The following is an 18,383-nucleotide window of genomic DNA, read 5'->3' as shown; positions in this document are numbered from 1 at the left end:
TAGGAAAGGTTCTGTACTTTTAAGGACCTGTGTGATTAGATTTGGCCCACTGAGATAAACAGGACATTCTCCCTATAGGGCCCAATCTAATCTAATCAAGATCAGATGATTAGCAGTTTTAATTCCATCTGCATCCTTAAGTCTCATTTACCATCCAAGTAAATATATTCACCAAACTCTGGGATCAAGACGTAGTACATCCATTACAGGAATATTCCACTAGGGGGCACTAACACATTTCTTAATATAATCACAAAATTCAGGAAATAGGAGTTTGACCTAATTAAATATCATCAATTAAAAGGAACATACCAATATTCCTTATTGGAGTTTTGCAAAGGTTTTGTTAAAGAGCACAGGAAAATAAAGGGCAAAGTGAATTCTTCAGTACCGAAAGCGCCTGAGCATAAAGCAAAATAAGAGTTAGAATGTGACAAGATTTCCACAGTCTCCACCAGCAATCAGAATGACATGGCAGGGGGTGGGGAATAGCTGTGTATTTAAAGGGTAGAGCACGTGTTCTGTCACACGGGTTTTAAGAAATTACTCCTCAGTCTGGCAGATGAGGGCATGATTACTTTTGGTCAAGATACCATTGCCCAGGATGTGTGCATGAAAGATGCAGTGAATTTACCCAATGGTGCCAGGAGGGGGACGAAGAGAGCAGACACCTGGGAGTACGGGAATAGGAGTTGGGACAGGACAGCTAGAATGAAATGTATTACACAAAATTGCAAAAGATTGATGGAGATGTCTCTGAGCTCCTCACCATCTAGAGACTCTGTTTTCTTCCCAGTCCTGTTGTTAGGGACATAGGAGCCTGCCTTGCATAGGAGAAATGGAGTAAGTTCTCAAAACTCTTGCATGCAGTGGCCTTGGGTAGAAGAAAGCAAAGGGAAGGTGGTAAGAAGGAAGAGTGGAAGGCAAACACCTGGCTCCTGATGTGGGCACGCAGGTTAGCAGCAGCATTTCAGTGCCTTGGTTGATGCAGAGAAGGAAGAAGAGACCAGAGAAGCCTCTTTGTAGTCAAAGGGAAGGGTTGTGAAGGAGCCATGTGTCTGAGGAGACTGAATTAGCTGGAAGGGGGACAGGAAGGTGAAGTCAGCAACCTCCTAAATCTTGATTTAAACTAGTATGAAAAGTGCATGTGAAAAACAATAATACCTTGAAGTGTAATTCTTCACTTCTACAATGTTGGAAGGTCTAAGAGAGAAAACCCAAAGCCCAGTTAGACAGAGGGCTTAGCTTGGTGGATGTGGGTAAACTGAAAGGTTTCTGAAGGCAATATTTGGGGTGAGGGAGTTGACTGATGTTAAATTATTCACTTCAGTGGGATTTTGAGAATGAAAACGGTTTTCCTTCCCTCAAGACCCACAGGTAGGATGTGGCGGATTTCCCAGTACAACACAGACCCCTATGGGTGAAGTAGAGTCAAGCTCGCTCCCCACACTCTTTTCCAGAAAGGTATGGTGCTGGAACACACACACACACACACACACACACACAGAGCACGTGTCCTTGGACAAGAGTCCTCCATGAGAGTCCTCCCCTTGCTCACCTGGAATGGAAACTGTTGGAGCTGCACCTCCCACCCCGAAGAGGGCTGGCAGCAAAGTCATCTCTGACTTTGGAGGGTGGCTTTGAAACTGGGATGAAACTTGCTTCTTCCCTGAGATGAAAACTATTTGATAAAGTACTGAAGAGCTCAGGGAAGTTCCAGCTGTGGTGGGAGGAATTAGGAGGGGTCTAGGGCAGTCCCCTTCCCTCCCAGGAATACCATTGCCCCAAGAAAAAGAGCACAAGAAAAGCTGATATTTTGTGTGTGTGTGTGTGTGTGTGTGTGTGTGTGTGTGTGTAGCACGTGGTACGTGGCAGATGTATACAATTTTATTCATCTTAAGTTGTTAAAAGAAACTTTAAGGATGATCCAAGGTACTGAAGAGAGAGAAGAGGAAAAGGAAAAAAGAAACTCCTCCTGTCGTCTTGAAGGGAGCAGCTGCTGGCTGCAGCACCCATCGCCCAGTCTCATCTGCCGAAGAACAACAGGGCCACGTGTCCAGGATTCTGAGCTGGAATCAGAGCGGTAAAATCCAGGATGTGGGTTTGACTGTTTTTCCACCTTAGCTGCTTTTAAAAGGTAGCAACTAAAAAATATACCAGTGAATAGACAGTCGGTAAGATACTTGGAATGCTTTCTGCAGAGTTGAAATGGCATTCTAAAAATAGCAGAAGGCAGTTTTGATAACAGTGTAAGCTTCATGTTCTCACATTTCTGAGTGATGACAAACATGTTTTGCCAGTTTGTAGCATCAAGATCCAAAACACATAAATACTTGGCAATCTTACCAGAATGTATTAATAAGAAAACATGATGCATCCATGAAGACCAGCAGCCTCAAGGAGATTGAGGAAAATGACACTGATCACAGGTGTCCCCAGCCTGAATTGGCCCTGTGACCAGAGGAAAGGGGAGTGGCTTCTCTCTGGGAAATGTCTCTCAGGCCCAAGTAGCTAAATAAGTAGAAATACTGCAAAAAAACACAACTAGAGTCCCCAGGCAGACATCTTCTTGATGCAGGTGTTACGTTATGAGGCTACCATGGGCCCCTGGCTCCTGGGCTCTGTGGTCCTTTGTCTCCTGGGAGCAGGTGAGTCCCAGAACATGTGGACAACCCTTGGCCTTAGCTTTCAGGCCTCTGCTCTAGTCCTTTCCTGGGGTTACAGCATCCAACGGACCCCAGCTCTCTCTAGCTCTGTCTCCTTCCCTAACAGGCCCCCTGGAAGCCCAGGTGACCCAGAACCCCAGGTACCTCATCACCAAGACTGGAAAGACGTTGACGGTGACTTGTTCTCAGAATATGAACCATGACTGTATGTACTGGTATCGACAAGACCCAGGATTGGGTCTCCAGCTGATCTACCTTTCAATTAATGTTGAAATGGTTGATAAGGGAGATATCTCCGATGGATACATTGTCTCTCGAAAAGAGAACAAGGAATTTCCTCTGACATTGACGTCAACCAGCATCAACCAGACCTCCCTGTACTTCTGTGCCAGTAGTTTATCCACAGCACAGCACAGACAGCTGCTCTCTGCACAAAAAGGGGCAGCCACAAAAATAGGTGACTCCTCCCCAGGAAGGTCCCACACAAAACAAAAGGAAAATTGCTCCCACCACCATTGACCATAGAAACCCTCCCCACACCCCAGCTTTCGGGGCTGTCTATAATGGTTAACACCTGGGGGCTTGTTCTCCTTTTCCCCACCATACAAAGGAGCTTTTCAAAGTCCAAGAAGGAGAAGTCACTGTCTGGGGTCTGGGGTTACAGTCTACAATCCTCTTCCATGTGGAGCTTTAATCTTTAAATACAATTGAGCTGTTGCCCAAACGAACCATTTCATTTCCAATCTACTTGCCACAAAATTTGGTCCCTTACTCCAGGTCCCCTTCCTGATGTCTCCATGATTGGAGAGAACACCATGTTCTGAAGATGTTCTGAGTTGTTGACTAAATCCAGTGCCCCCCAGCTTCCCCATTTCAGCAGACAGATTCTGCCACCACCAAAACCAAACAAGCCAGAGATGCAGGAGTGACCTTCCCTGTCTCCCCCACCCATTCTCCTCTATAGCCGATCCCCTGTCCTGTCCTGCATGTTCCCAGGTTCTCCACATTTTTACTGACTTTCCTGACCTCACGGATACACTGTGGACCTGCAAATATCGTCTCTCACCTGGATTCCTTTAACCACACTCAAATGTCAGTCCGCCTGCCAGCATGCTACCTGCTCCTACACCCTCCAGGGCCTTCCCATTAAATTTCAGGGTTAAGTTTCTGTGAGTTTGCAAGTCTCTCCACATCCCCATGATGCTGTGGCTATGCACCTGTCCCCCTTCTCAAGGTGGACTTTCCCTTGCCTTCAGCTGACGTTCTATCCAGAGATGTTCCACGTCTCTCAGGCTCACAGATGTGACTTTTGCTGACTCACTTCTAGGCCTTCATCTATTATGGTCACTCTACCTTCATCCCTCTTCCTCTCCCTGGATGTACCTCTGGATACCTAACTAACCACTTTAAAAGTCATTTTGAAGCCAGAATTAGACAAGCAGATAGGCAAGGGTCAGATCCAGAAAATGGAGGGACTGAAATGTTAATTCCTTCAGAGCCCTTCCTCCACTCTTATCAAGAACCTGCCCCTGCTCCAACCTGTTGCCAAGGGAAACTTCAGCAGGAATAGCCCCCCTAATAGGAAGTTATAAAGTTGTCCTGGGCTTCTCCATCTGCCCCAATAAGTCTATGTTGCCCTTTTTAAAACAAACCCTGCTTCTCCAATGTTATACTCCAACATGGAATGGAGCAGAACTCTTCACCGGTAACCAGTAGTATCAATTTCAACCAAGATGACCTTAAATCCCTGATGGATCAGTTTCTCTTGTGTTCTCTTATAGCATGCTGAACAGAGCTAATCCTAACACTCAGACTCCACCACAAACTCACCTGCCATGGAGACCATGATTCTTGGCTGTGAAGACCTTTGTCCCCTTAGAAGAGGCAGGTCAGATTCCCAGGTATGATACCCTTGAACTTGGTGTGCCAGACCATATATTAAGCGTTTTTCTTTGGTTATACTTCAGTATCCTTCCTAAATTCTCCCTCTTTTTATCCACAATGTTCATGAATCATGGTGTCACTGAGATCCCTATTAGGTTTCAGGGTCAGAAAAGAAGGTCAGAAAAGGTGAACCACAATGTGTACCATGATCTATATGTGTGAGTCAGGGCAAGAGCCAGGAGGAAGGATACAATTAATCTATTGGTGCCTGGGGTACCCCAAAATGGGACAGCTCTGAGAAATGTGCTGTCTTGAGACTAGACTGAACATTTCTCCCAACCTTCAGACACGCAGCCCCCTCACACACTCTGCCAGCAGTTAGCCCACAACTCTATGCAGTCACTTCCTCTCTGCACAGAAAGGGGAGAGCTGGCCTTCCTGAACCCTGCCCTCACCAAAGAAGGCCCAGCGAGAAGCACTCAGAAGCCCTTCCTGTCTCCCCATTCTGGAGATATTGAGGCTCTAGGGGGTCTAGGGCTTTCCATACTAGTCCCTTTCACAGAAATGGCCTGAGTCAACCCAGCTTCTCATGCCACCTCTTGGAGATCTGGCCCTCGGACTCCCTCCTGCAGGAGTGCACAGGCCCTTCCTTTTATTTACCTCTGTGTGCCAGGGAACAAACTTTACCTTAGTCTAAAGCCTTTCATTTAAGCATGTCAGACTACCTTGTACATTTATAGATTTTGCCCAAAATGGCAACTTTCAGAATTTACATGTCTTGTGCATTTTAGTAAAGGATGACTTTTTTCTGTTATTATTTCTTTTAAAACCCATTTTAGTAAAGAATGACTTTTTTCTGTTATTATTTCTTATAACCATGATTTATTGATTTAAAACTTTTTATATAAGCAAATGGTCCAGTGAAATTTCATGTTGAGCCATGTCAGCAAGTTGATCCATGGTAAGGGTCCATCTGTTGGGTGAGGGATCAGTGTTTATGGTAAGGTCAAAACTAAGAATATGGGTCATGATGACTTCGTATTATTCCAAACAGAATAGAAACTGTCCCATGCCTGTGACTGATTTTGTGTACATAGCTGCATTTTCAAAAACCGATATACCATGAAGAAATCTAAATGGATGATGTAAGTGTAATAACTACAAGAAAAACGTTATTGGAAAATATAAGCATCACTGTGATATCTGTGTCTGACCCTTTTGTTTTGATCACTGGTTTTTCATGTGCACCAAAATCACCTGGTGAGATGGTTTTTCTTTTTGTTGTGGTAAGGACATTTAGCAGGAGGCCCAGTAAGCAAATTAATTTAACAAAATTTTACATGTCCAATGCAGTCCTGTAAATTGAGCTACAGGTGGTATAGCCTTCTCTTCCGTCATGGCCTTTCTACAGTTGAATAACTGCTCCCCATTCTCCCATCCTCTTCCCCTGGAAAGCAGCATTCAACACTCTGCTTCTACTGGTTGACATTTTTACTAATGAAAATAAACCAGCCACGGAAAGAAAATGTTGCATTGGAAGAAGTCTTTAACCACATAGTGATGATAAATGCAGACAATTAATTGGGTTTTGTTATTATTCTTAACTTCTCCACCAATAACACACTCACTGTTGCTTGCATCCACTATTGGTATTCCTCTGTCCCCGGCACCCCGCCTGGTGAACCTGCATGTGTGGGCATTTGCACCACTGCAATCACCATTACCAATGCAGCAGCATGGAAAGAAAGTTTCCCAGTAAAAGGAATTTGCCCCATACCCACTAGAAAAATCATGTATGAGTACCCACTTCTATGGAAACAAAACAGCAGCAATTGGAACAGAAGTACCTAAAAATAAATATTTTGATATACCAAATCCATACTTAAAGACATATACCTCCCACACACATACATACATACACATTCTCTCTCTCTCTCTCTCTCTCTCTCTCACCTCCAGACTCCAGTCTTGTGATGGAGGAGGGATGGTGAGCATGGGCAGGAAGATGACATCACAGTCAGCCTGCAGCTGGGAGAAGACCCATTCTTTCCTCAAAACTGCCATGGGAGTGAGGCTGCTCTGGGGGGTGGCCCTTTGTTTCCTGGCAGTGGGTGAGTCCTGGGAGTTGGTGGCTGAGGTGGGGTGGAAAGCCCTGTCTTGTTCTTTGCAGGACTTGGATCCAGGATTTTTCCCTTATCATACTTCCTATTGGCCTCTCTTTTCACCTCCTCTATCCTCTTGCAGGCCTTGTGGACACAGGAGTAACCCAGACCCCGAGATTCCTTGTCAAAAGGATGGGGGAGAAAGCTGTGCTGGAGTGTTTACAGGATATGGACTATGAAAGAATGTTCTGGTATCGACAAGACCCGGGCCTGGGGCTACGGCTGATCTATTTTTCGTATGATGCTGACAATAATGACAAAGGAGATATCCCTGAGGGGTACAGTGTCTCTCGGAAGAAGAGGGAGAGATTCTCCCTGATCCTGGAGTCTGCCAGCTTCACACAGACGGCTCTGTACCTCTGTGCCTGCAGTAAAGCCACAGTACTGCACAGCCACAGCCTCCCTGCACAAAAAAGAAAGTGACTTTGCTCGGCCTGATGCTGGCTCCTGGGGCAGGCTGGTGACATTAGAAAAAAGTGACCATGAACAAGAAAACTCAACAATATCAATTAGCAGGAGATGATTTCACCCCTGCCAAGTCGGGGTACACTCTGAGGTTAACCTGCCAAACACGTATATTGTCCCCAACCTGAATCTGTGAGACTCGAGCCAACAAGAAGTCCTCTTAAACTCACACTGAGCCCCGTTCTATCATTTTCTACTAGGTTTCCTTCCCATTTATATCCAAGTCCTCTTCTTGTTCAGCATCTCTGCTGTTAGTAGTGTCACTAGAGGCCACTAATACACTTTAAACCTTTTGAATAAATGTTAATGGTCATGTGCTGATCAAGAAGAAGTTTACAGAATTGGGATTCTGTTCATTCAATAAAGAGAAACACTCTAATTTTTGAAAAAGTGAATTCTCCAGTTTCTCTGATAATCCTCTTACGTTGGGAGAAATCTAGTCGGGGAGGGAATAAACTCTGATGCAAAGAGTGATAAGAACAGGTCAGGCTATAATCAACCAGAGAAGATGTGTGTTTGTTTTAGAGAATGACCAGACTACCCTGTCAGAAAATCTTAATTGAGACTTGCCTACTTTTGAAATACAGAAGAAATGTTAAGGGTATTAGAAACCCAAATTATAAGAACTTTGGAAAGCTATAAATGAGATAAAATAGACATAGGAAAACACATTTGGATTTAGTGTTACATTTTTATGTAAAAGACATAAGAGAAAAAAGTAAATTAATATGTATTGTAATGCCCAGGATTGAGTTTATATGAGAGATCAGACACGATCTGATTTTGGAGAATTTCAAACAAAGAACTATCAAAAAGAAGAAATACCTGCCAGGTTCTGTGAGCAATCCCATTGGAATGAAGGGAAAGATTCCCTGACATAAGGCTAGAATCACAGGATTCCTTCTGAAGTCAACATCCCGAACAGAGGAAATACATCATCACAATGTATCATTAAGCAACAGAGCACAGGTCTTCAAAATTTATATGCAAGCATCTTCGGTTGTACCCGAGAACCTGACATTTCCCACAAATTCCCTATTTCCCACAGCAAGCACAGCACGAACTCAGATGATCAATCATAAGACAGTGTGTCACAAAAGAGGAGGCCAGCTATAAGCACTGTGTGTCTGTTCCCAGTGCCCTCTGGGATCATCCATCATTGTCATTGCCTCCCATGGGTCCCTGGAGGAAAGAGCATTGCCCCAGACCCGACAGGTCCTCCCCTGTCCTGTGGCCAGCTGCTTCTCCACACACCCCCACTCTCACCCTCACCCTCACCCCCACAGTGATATGGAGGAGCTACGGGGTGTTGCACATGTGGTAGGGTTGAGTCACAACTGATGACCCAAAAGCTCAGAGAATTCAGTCCTCAGAAGAGGCTTCTACCACACCTGATCAACCTTTTCCCCAGAGGGAGACTGATCCTTATTATTCGGGACAAGAAACAAATCTTTTCTCTAACCCAAAGGGAGACATGGTCTCACCTTTCAGGGCTGATTGCTGTGCAAATTTCCTTGATGAGATAGTCCAGAAGGAAAGCTGTTGGGGGGTGGGGGGTGGAGAAATTGCAGAGACCCATGAAGAGGTGTCTCCCAACACCTCTCCACTGCCCTGGCAGAGCGCAACAATGCAGCACTCCACAGAAGCCTAGTGAAATACTCGTATTTGAAGAAACTACACATTCCTGGGAAAGAGACCTACACCAGCATCTGAGTGACCCTTACAAAATGGTTGGTTTCCAGCCTGGTCTCTTCAAGTGAACTCTAGTAAGCAAGTGCACCATGTTACCAGACACTGGGGATTTCATGCCCTACTTTAACATGAATAAGCAATCAAAGATCATCAGTGTGTGTGTGTGTGTTTGTGTGTGTGTGTGTGTGAATTGAACTCGGGCATTCTACCACTGATATACATCCCTATCCCTTTTTATTTTTTGAGACAGTGTGTCACTGAATTGCTGCAGCTGGCTTTGAACCCACAATCTTCCTGTTGCAGCTTCCTGAGTCACTGAAATTATAGGCTTGTGCCACTATGCCCAGTGGTATTTCTAACATTTAAGAAAGAAAGCAACTTGGTACAGTGACACATGCCTGTAATCCCAGCAGCTCAGGAGGCGGAGCAGGAGGATCATAAGTTCAAAGTCAGCCTCAGCAAAAGCAAGGCATTAAGCAACTCAGTGAGACCCTGTTTCTAAATAAAATACAAAAATGGTACTGGGAATGTGGCTCAGTGGTCAAGTGCCTCTGAGTTCAATCCCCACATCCTCTCCTCCCCAAAGCAAGAGATAGAGAGGGAGACAAAAGAAAGAGAAAAGAAAAAGAAATAATGGGAACAAAGAAAACTGAGGCAAGCAGACCCAGGAAAGGAAAGAAAGGGAATTTTCAAATAGCAGTCATGCAAATGCTTGTTTCCATCCTAAGGTAAAAGAAATATTCCATTCTTAAAATGGTACAAAAGAAATATATTTCAGGGAGGACACCTATAAACTTTAAGAAAGGCAAAATAAATTGTTTAAAATAAGAGTCAAAAGAAATAGAGCAAAAGAGATGACAGAAAACATGAAAGGGAACATTGGTGGCTTAAGGGGTCAACACAGGAGATCCAACAGTTGCCGGGGAGGAATTCCAGAAAAAGGAAAGAGCAGCTTCTCTCAAAGAAATAATCACACAAAATTTATTCCCCAGAAATGGAAAACATGAGCCTCCACACTGAAAAGGCAACAGCGTTTTTGATGAATTTACAACTAAAACTAAGGCATTGCTTTATGAAGTTTCAACACACGGCAGATTCAATGATCCTTATACTATACTACCCAGGACAAAGAAAACTTATAGCTTAAAGCTATATATAAAAAGCTATAAGAGAATTAGAAAGCCGAATGACATTAGATTTCTCAGCAACACTGAATTCTAGAAAACAATTATGCAAGAAATATCTATAAAATTCTGATAGAAAATGATTTTCAACATATATTTCTCCACAAACTCAAGATATCAAAAAAATACAAACAAAAAGACAATTTCATTTATATTAGAATCCAAGACTTTTACTTCTATTTTACCCTTTTTGGGGAAATTACAAAACGTGTGCCCAAAGGAAATTATGAAAGAAAAACAAAATAAAAAGAACTCATGGAAATCTTATTCAGAATAACAGAACAGCTAGACAGTAGAACTAACTCGCAATCAGTCCAAACAGGGGGCTCTAGAATTACATTTCAAATATGGCCAAAATACGGACTGTGGATCTGTCTGTCCATACTGTTTCAGTAAACCATCCATGGATTCTACTGTCAGTTTGCATGGCTTATCCAAGACCCAGATCCATAATGGAGAAGGTGATTCCATTAAAATGAGCCTAGAATTTTCAGAAGCTTCATATACACAGAGGAATGAGAAAACTAGAATCTTCTGATCATTAAGCAGCATTAAAAAGGATGAGGCAATTGTGATAATGGCCTGGCGACTCCTGAAGACACACCTTCCAGGAAATAACAACCATAAATTCTAGACACAAATTTTGAAGGCCTAGTTGAAGGCACAGCAAAGCAACCAGAAGCAGGCAGAAGCTACAGGGAAGACCACACTTGGGTGAAAAGACAGTTTTCTGTTTTAATATCTTTTTCTGCTGGGAAACATTTCTAGTCACATAGAAAACCATGAAGAACTTAGTTGTGGAGTCAGGGAGGATGTTCAAGAAAGGGGAAGGCCACAAAAGTGCAAACCGATGTTCTCACACAAACCCTGTCCAAATATCTGGTTGAGGCCTGAATCATGCACATGAAAAATAACAGTCCAGCCAGCCATGCTGAGGCTGGGAGAATTGAACAGCAGTTTCAGCTATTGCCTGCTCTAGAGGAACGGAATTTGAAGTCTGAATTCAAACAAGTTAAATTTTTATTAAAACAAAAAAGCCAAGTATCCCCAGAGGGATGAAACAGAATCCCAGAGGTACCTTTGACAACATTCAAGGTAACAACATGAAAATTACTAGGCCTATCATTCTTAGTTATGTACCAGTCAATAAGGCACAGAAAACTGCAAAGCTAAGGCAGTCCTCTGTAGTACTGATGTTAATGTCTGAGCTATGGGATCAATAGGAGTGGACTGGAATCTTCACTTTGTTACTAATTTTTGGATTATGTGAACTTTGGCGGGTTAAGTTCTCTAGGTCTTACCGGTAAGATTTCCTAATTCATAAAAAGAATGACAATAGTAGTCTAAATAACATAGCATGTAAATAGACTGAAATAATACATGCAAAACAGAGTAAGTGCTCAAAAATACTAATACTTCTATTATGCAAAAATAAACAATTTTAGGTGGTTACATAATACAGGAAACTGGCTGAATAATGCAAAGGAACATGGGATTATGATCATTTTACAGGACTTTTGCTTAACCCATACTGAACTGAATTTGAGTACAAGTAATCTTTATTAAAAGTACCCAGGGATTAAGCAGTTATTGAATAATGATGGATGAGAACACGGATAGATGGTGGGCTCTGACAGCCGGGATGCCTTGTTAAACACCCATTCTAAATGAAGAGCCACACATTTCCACTAGGGGGCAGACCCATTTCTCCATATTCTGGAACAGAGCAGGTGGGGAAGCAACTGCAGGGTCAGAAGGAAAGATTATTTCCATCTGACTTTTAGTGCCTTTTCTCAGGGGAGAGGTCATTGACTAAAGATGTGGGCTCTCCTGCTACTTCTCTTGGGACGAGGTAGGATCTTTGTCTGGGGTTCATGTTAGTGCTGAGAAGAGGTTTGAAATATTTTCCCTCCAGAGGGTCCAAAGCCACCAGTTGGGATGGGGGAGATGTTAGATTAGAGGATCCTGACAGGATGACGATTGGAAAGGCAACAAGGAGGCAGTGCTGGGGGTCTTTTGGGAGCTGAAGTGATATTGGAGTAAATGAAGCAGAGACCTTCCTGTCTGGGGAAGGTCTGATCCTAAGCGAGTTAGCCTTCACAGGTCTCTTGTCTCTCTGTAATTAGGCTTTGTGTCCAGTGTTCTCCTCTATCAAGAGCCAAGCAGGAGCATCTGCCAACATGGGACCTCTGTGACGATCCAGTGTCAGGTGGATAGCCAAGTTTCCCTGATGTTCTGGTACCGTCAGCCCCCGGGACAGGGTTTGATGCTGATTGCCATTGCAAACCAAGACTCTGAGGCCACATATGAGAGTGGATTTTTCAAAGATAAGTTTCCCATCAGCCGCCCAAACCTAACATTCTCAACTCTGACTGTGAACACCGTGAGCCCCGAAGACAGCAGCTTATATCTCTGCAGTGCTAGAGACACAGTGCTGGACACAGATCAAAGATCTGAGCAAGAACCTCAGCTTCCTCCTACCCAGCTGCCCACAAATGATCCTGAGGACCCTGCAAAGATAGAATGGGGGAAACCACCGCCCCTGGGTGGGGACTGCTGCCTGTGTGTTTGTGAGTGGACATGGACATGAATAGTAGACTGGGGGTGGACAGAGACTGTCGGACTAGCCAGAGGATTTCATCACAGACAGGAAGAGAAGCTCTTGGGTGGCCAGGGGCAAAATTTCATCCAGAGGGTGCTTATAAATACTCAGTAAAGACAAACAGATAACAGTTTTCTCAAAGTGACAGGATCAGATATACGTTTTAACTGTTCTGTCTCAAGGAAATATTTAGCTTATTTTCTATCATTTTATCTCAAGACTCTAAGATGGCCTGTTCTCTATCAACAGAGGTTTGGGAAGGACCTTAATCATCTTGATATCATTGGTGGTCTATAGCACTGATGACATGCTGACTGTTCACAGTGAATACAACCTGGAAACACTGTAGGGGCCTCAATATGACATATGCGTGCCAGATCAATGTACAATCTGCAAAAGTTGAGACCTACCACCATACTCCAGAGGTCAGGGGCTTGTTGGAATATCTTCTTTAAAATCAGAAATACACTGCTGAAATTCATATCATCTGCCATGGATGATGCTTGGTCCTTTGGGATATTAAACCAGCCTTGGGACATAATATATTTGATTGTGCTCCTCTGGTCTGTAAACATGAGGCCAGGGCAAAAGAGATTCAATAGCAGAACAGACTGTGATGAAAGTTTTCTGGTGCTTCAGCATTGACCAAGTTGACCCAGTAGTTCTTGAAGAGCCCTGTGTCTGATAGGGATGCTCTATGAAGGTCCCTATCTTTTATTCTCAATAAGAGACTCACCCAGCTGTGTGAAGCAAGTTCACTGTGCCCTGGTTACCACAAAAACTCTGCATCTTGGGCTGAAGTTTTACTACTTATGAGCATCACGTGAGACAGAACACTCACATACATAAGTGACATAGAGAGGGTTTATTACAGAAATGGCTCAGGAATGCTGCCCAGGGTAGATGGGATCTCTTCTGCACCACAGCTGAGGAATCCCAGAAAGAAGCCTGGTCTGGATTTTATACCCCAGGGTTGATATGACATGTTGGGCTAAAGTTGAGGCCCATCCTGTTTCCAGGAGGAGTCCAGTGGAGCTCAGGCTGCTTTAGCCAGTTCCTCCTTATCTTAGGAGGCAGGGTTCTCATTACATTCTACAGTTCTTCTTGAGAACTACAAAGAGACAAGGCAGGAAGTGTGGGCTGGGTTGGTCCAAGGCCAACTGAAGAACTGTTCTTGAAGGAGATGTAGAATTCTGGTGTAAAGTCATACCCTCTTCTACCTGCCAACATCTGTCCTTCCTTAAAAGCTGATCCTGGATCTTTACTGAATGCCTCAACATAGCATTCAAATCCAGGAGTCATTTCATCTGCAAAACTAACTATGAAGTTAGACATGCATAAATCACCCTATTATTAAATAGAAAATGCCAGAAGGAGAAATTCAATTTCAAGAGCATGTTGCAGAGTTTCATAGTACTCACTCCTAGTTTCTCCCCACTTACCCTCAATCCACACCCCATTCTATGAATGTGGAAATTACCCATTTCCAAGTGAAAATCATGGGCCTGTTTTCTGGATAGGTTTGAACTTCATTCTCGAATGAACATTACAGTCTCACACACGTAGGATTCAGAAGTTAGTGGTGAAAGTAAAATCCTCAGGGCCAGAACACCAGCCCATAAACCTGGCCTTTCACGTTTTATAGAAGAGGAGATGCCGTGCAGTGTAGCTCTCTCCTGTGTTCAACCTTCTTTCTCATTATCCCCCAGTATCTTTACCATTTCAGTCCTACTTTTCCTCCTTGGGCTTCTTCCTGCTGCATTCTGGGTAATTTCTTTAGCACCATTGTTCACTTTCTTAATTCATACCTCTGCGCCAATAAGCCACTTACACTTTAAACTGACTTTATTTAAATTAATTTTAATTTCTAGGAAATCTCCTTGAGTCTCTTATGCATATGAATGATTGTTTGAAAAATCATTTGCGTCTTGTGCATTTCTAGACTATTTTATTTCTTTAAGAATATCAAACATCTATTTGGACCTTTGATCTGATAATGCTAACATCCGATGCCTTTTTGAATCTGGTTTTCCTATTTGGAATACCCTCTAAATCTCACTCAGAGTGACTTATTTCCAACTATAATATGTGTTTTGATGTTGTAAATTCTTCTTTGGGAATTCCTTAAAGCCTGGACTAACAGTGGGTTTTCCAGGAAGTATTTATATTTGCCTTTGTCAAGCAATTAGGGTGCTATAAAACCTAGTGCTTTGTTATTTTATAATTTTATAATTTGTATCTTCACCATAGAACAACATCTGTTCAGAAACCCCCGTGGACTAACTACTCAGTAACAAGAATTAGTCAGAAGAAAATTTTTTAATCTTTTACCCAAAGCCAAGAACAATAATAATTTTGCTTATTAATATACATTACTTCTGAGTTGTTTTTCTAATTTGTCCTTTGCTGAATGTGTAGCTTTTCCTATGTCATAGCCTTCCTGTGTCCTAGCTGCTGGTCCTGTGCTGGTCTTCCCTAGACCTGCTCCAGGGAGTCTTCAGCTTCTACACATGCTGAACCTCTAGATCACAGGGAGCCATGCTACATCCAGGTTATCTACTAGGTCTAGTGGCATCTTAAATTCCTCATACCCCATGCCCCCAAGAAGTAACAGTGCCCTGCAGGTAAGGCCTGCATTGTGGAGCAGCATCCTGTGTTATAGCAGAGTCACCTCCTTAGAAGGCATAAAGCAGCAGTGCAGTTAGGAACTTAAACTCTGTCAACTGACACACCTCAGTTTAAAACTTGGTTCTACTTCATCATGTTATAGGAGTAACCCTGAACAAGTGCACCATTTCTCTACACATTAGTTTTTCACAAATAAAATGAAGATAATAATATTTTTTAAAATAAGGGTTTATTATAAGAAATTGTCCACAGAAAGCACATAACCTCGAGCTTGCTAGAGACAGCAAATAATGTCTTAGTACCTAAATGTGTTGTTCATTGCCATACCTGACATTTTACTGATGGGAATTGCTTTCTTGACATTAGGCATACATCATATGATGCATACTGTTTCAGAATTTATTCTTAACATGATAAAATTCTATGAATATATTTAATATCAAAATATGCATATTGATATAAACTTTTATAAAAGTATGTCAATGTATTGATGACCACCCTTCATGTTATCAGTTTTTACTCAATCAAAACCAACAACAAGGTCAAAAGCCATATGGAAAATGATATGATTTTCTAACTTTACAAAGGAATAGGTTGTGCGTGTTGATTCTTGTTATAGACTCACAAGGGAACCAGGGAAGCCCCCCTGTTCTCATCTTTGTATGACTCTTTCTTATTCAGGTGTTAGCTCCAGTATCATCTCCCCAAAGAGAACTTTCCTGACCACCTGAACTGCACTGCATATCACATTACCACTTTACTCTGTTTTAATATCAAATCACTATTTCATGAAATAAAATGTGTGTGTATGCATATCTAGTTATTTATTTTCTGCCTTCCATTTCAACCTTTTCACTTGTATGGATTCACACCTACATACAACAAAAGTGAAGAACGTTTCCATGTTCTTAATTGCTATCATCTTAGAGTCCATAACTTCTGGAATGTCACAGAAATTCAGCAAATATTTATTGAATATATAAGCATGACTCAAAAAAAAAAAGGAAACCTTGTTAAGCAATGGTGTACCTCCCTTGGAGGAAAAGTCTACAAAGTCTTGGGGGCTTAGACAATCTAATCTAAAAAGGAGGAAACAGAAACCTCCAACTTTATATTTGAGCAAAGACTTCTATTTGAAGAGAAAGGCACATAACTGTGTGTGCCAAGCCCCCTATGCTGCCTTCCCCAAGCCTGGGAACTGCAACAGATGTCACAGGTTCTATGGAGGCCCAGCCCAGAATCTGCTCCAGCACAGTGGTCCTGAGGGGCAAGGGCCTCAGACTGGAAAGGTGCTGGTGCCCGTGTAGACGTAGCACTCAGTTCTTAACCTTGGAAGCCTTTCAAAAAACCTTCTGGCCAAGTTGACCTAAAGGAGATGGGTTCACCAGTTGGCTCCTTTCCAAGTGGTTGAAACAATCTGGACTTTTTATGAACCGAATGAGCAGACATAGTCTGGCTGACCAATTGGATTTCCCACCAAACTTAGTTTATGGAGTTCAATTTGGATCTAATATGATTGACAAAACTAGATACACACGTCCTGCATTAAAGTCTGTCATCACACATGTCATAGGTTTTACAGTAACAACAGCCTGCATGGTTATTCCTCCAAGAACCCGCACGGCCTCTATGCTGCTTATTCTCTGATAAACTGGGATCACTTGAGCATCTCCAAGAGGCCCAAGAGAGTGGACAAGGAATGGTTGCAGTATGAACAGAAACACTCACTATTACACTACAGAAATTGACCTTACACAACCTTAAAACTTCCATTGCTAGAGACTTCCTCACTTACCTCTCCACAGTAAATAAGGCTTGAAGAATAAATAAGATATGCAAATGGAAGTTCCTTGAGCATTAATTTTGCATGTTTTCATGGCTCTAAGGTGGGGAGCAGGAGACAGGGCAAGAGGAGAAGGGGGCTATTAATATGCTGATTAGCCATGACCAGTCTGTGCTTCTAATGCCTCTGTCTCTTCAGATTTTCTGGATCACACAGAGCACCCCCTTCACTATCCAGATTCAGTTATTCACAGAAGAGATATTTAAAAGAACAATTTCTTATTGAATAAAGAGAAATAGTGCTGTGGAAGAGGTAGAAAGCTTGGGGGAAAAGTAATGGATGTGAGTAAAAGAAATTAAAGGTTAGGGGGAAGACAGTCTGTAATTTAATCATCTGGTTCTAGAGTGATAGAGGATATTGGGACCAAGCAGTAGTGGACAGGAGGAGAAAAACCTAATGTGGGGGGATTTGATAAAAAGGTATTATATAAAGATGTGGATAAAAAAGTGTTATAAAAAGAAAACAGTCTTTATACAAGCAACAATAAATGTTGGCGAGGATGTGGGGGGAAAGGCACACTTATACATTGCTGGTGGCACTGCAAATTGGTGTAAACCAATCTGGAAAGCAGTATAGAGATTCCTTAGAAAACATGGAATGGAACCACTATTTGACTCAGCCATCCCACTCCTCGGTCTATACCCGAAAGACTTAAAAACAGCATAATACAGTGACATAGCCACTTCAATGTTTATAGCAGCACAATTCACAATTACTAAATTGGGGAAACAACCTAGATGGTCTTCAATAGATGAATGGATAAAGAAACAGTGGTACATATACACAATGGAATATTACTCCACATTAAAAGGCAATAAAATTATGGCATTTGCAGTTAGAGAATACCATGCTAAGTGAAATAAGCCAATCTCAAAAAACCAGGGGCCGAATGTTTTCTCTGATAAATGGGAGCTAATCCATATGGGTGTTGGGGGGCCTGGGATAAGTGGAGGAAATTTGGATAGGGCAAAGAGGATTGAGGAGAGAGGGAAAATGGGTAGAAAAGATGGTGGAATGAGACAGACATCACTACCCTAGATACATGTATGATTGCACAAATGGTGTCACTACTTTATGCACAACCAGAGAAGTGAAAAATTCAGCACCAAACGCAAGCCAGGGGAATGTCCTGGTGTAGACAAAGGAATCCAAAGGTACAATACACAATACAAAGAACTGTGTAGACATCCAAATTGAGTTTAAGCTGCTGAATTCTGAACCCAGTCTATTCGTCTGAACTTAGAGTATGAGACAACA

General features: G+C 42.5%; 1 gene segment (V, D, J or C); it reads left to right on the top strand.

The window, feature by feature from the left end:
• Window positions 1-6,510: 6,510 nt before the first annotated feature.
• The window catches only part of LOC107148991, a 37,395-nt gene continuing 25,522 nt past the window's right edge, over window positions 6,511-18,383 (top strand). Inside the window, 2 exon segments of the C gene segment in view lie at window positions 6,511-6,661; window positions 6,795-7,082. Coding sequence covers window positions 6,535-6,661; window positions 6,795-7,082 — 415 coding nt within the window.

This window comes from Marmota marmota, unplaced genomic scaffold (genome assembly GCF_001458135.2).
Source record: "Marmota marmota marmota unplaced genomic scaffold, marMar, whole genome shotgun sequence".
NCBI classification, from domain to species: domain Eukaryota; kingdom Metazoa; phylum Chordata; class Mammalia; order Rodentia; family Sciuridae; genus Marmota; species Marmota marmota.
This window is presented reverse-complemented; position numbering and strand designations above follow the sequence as displayed.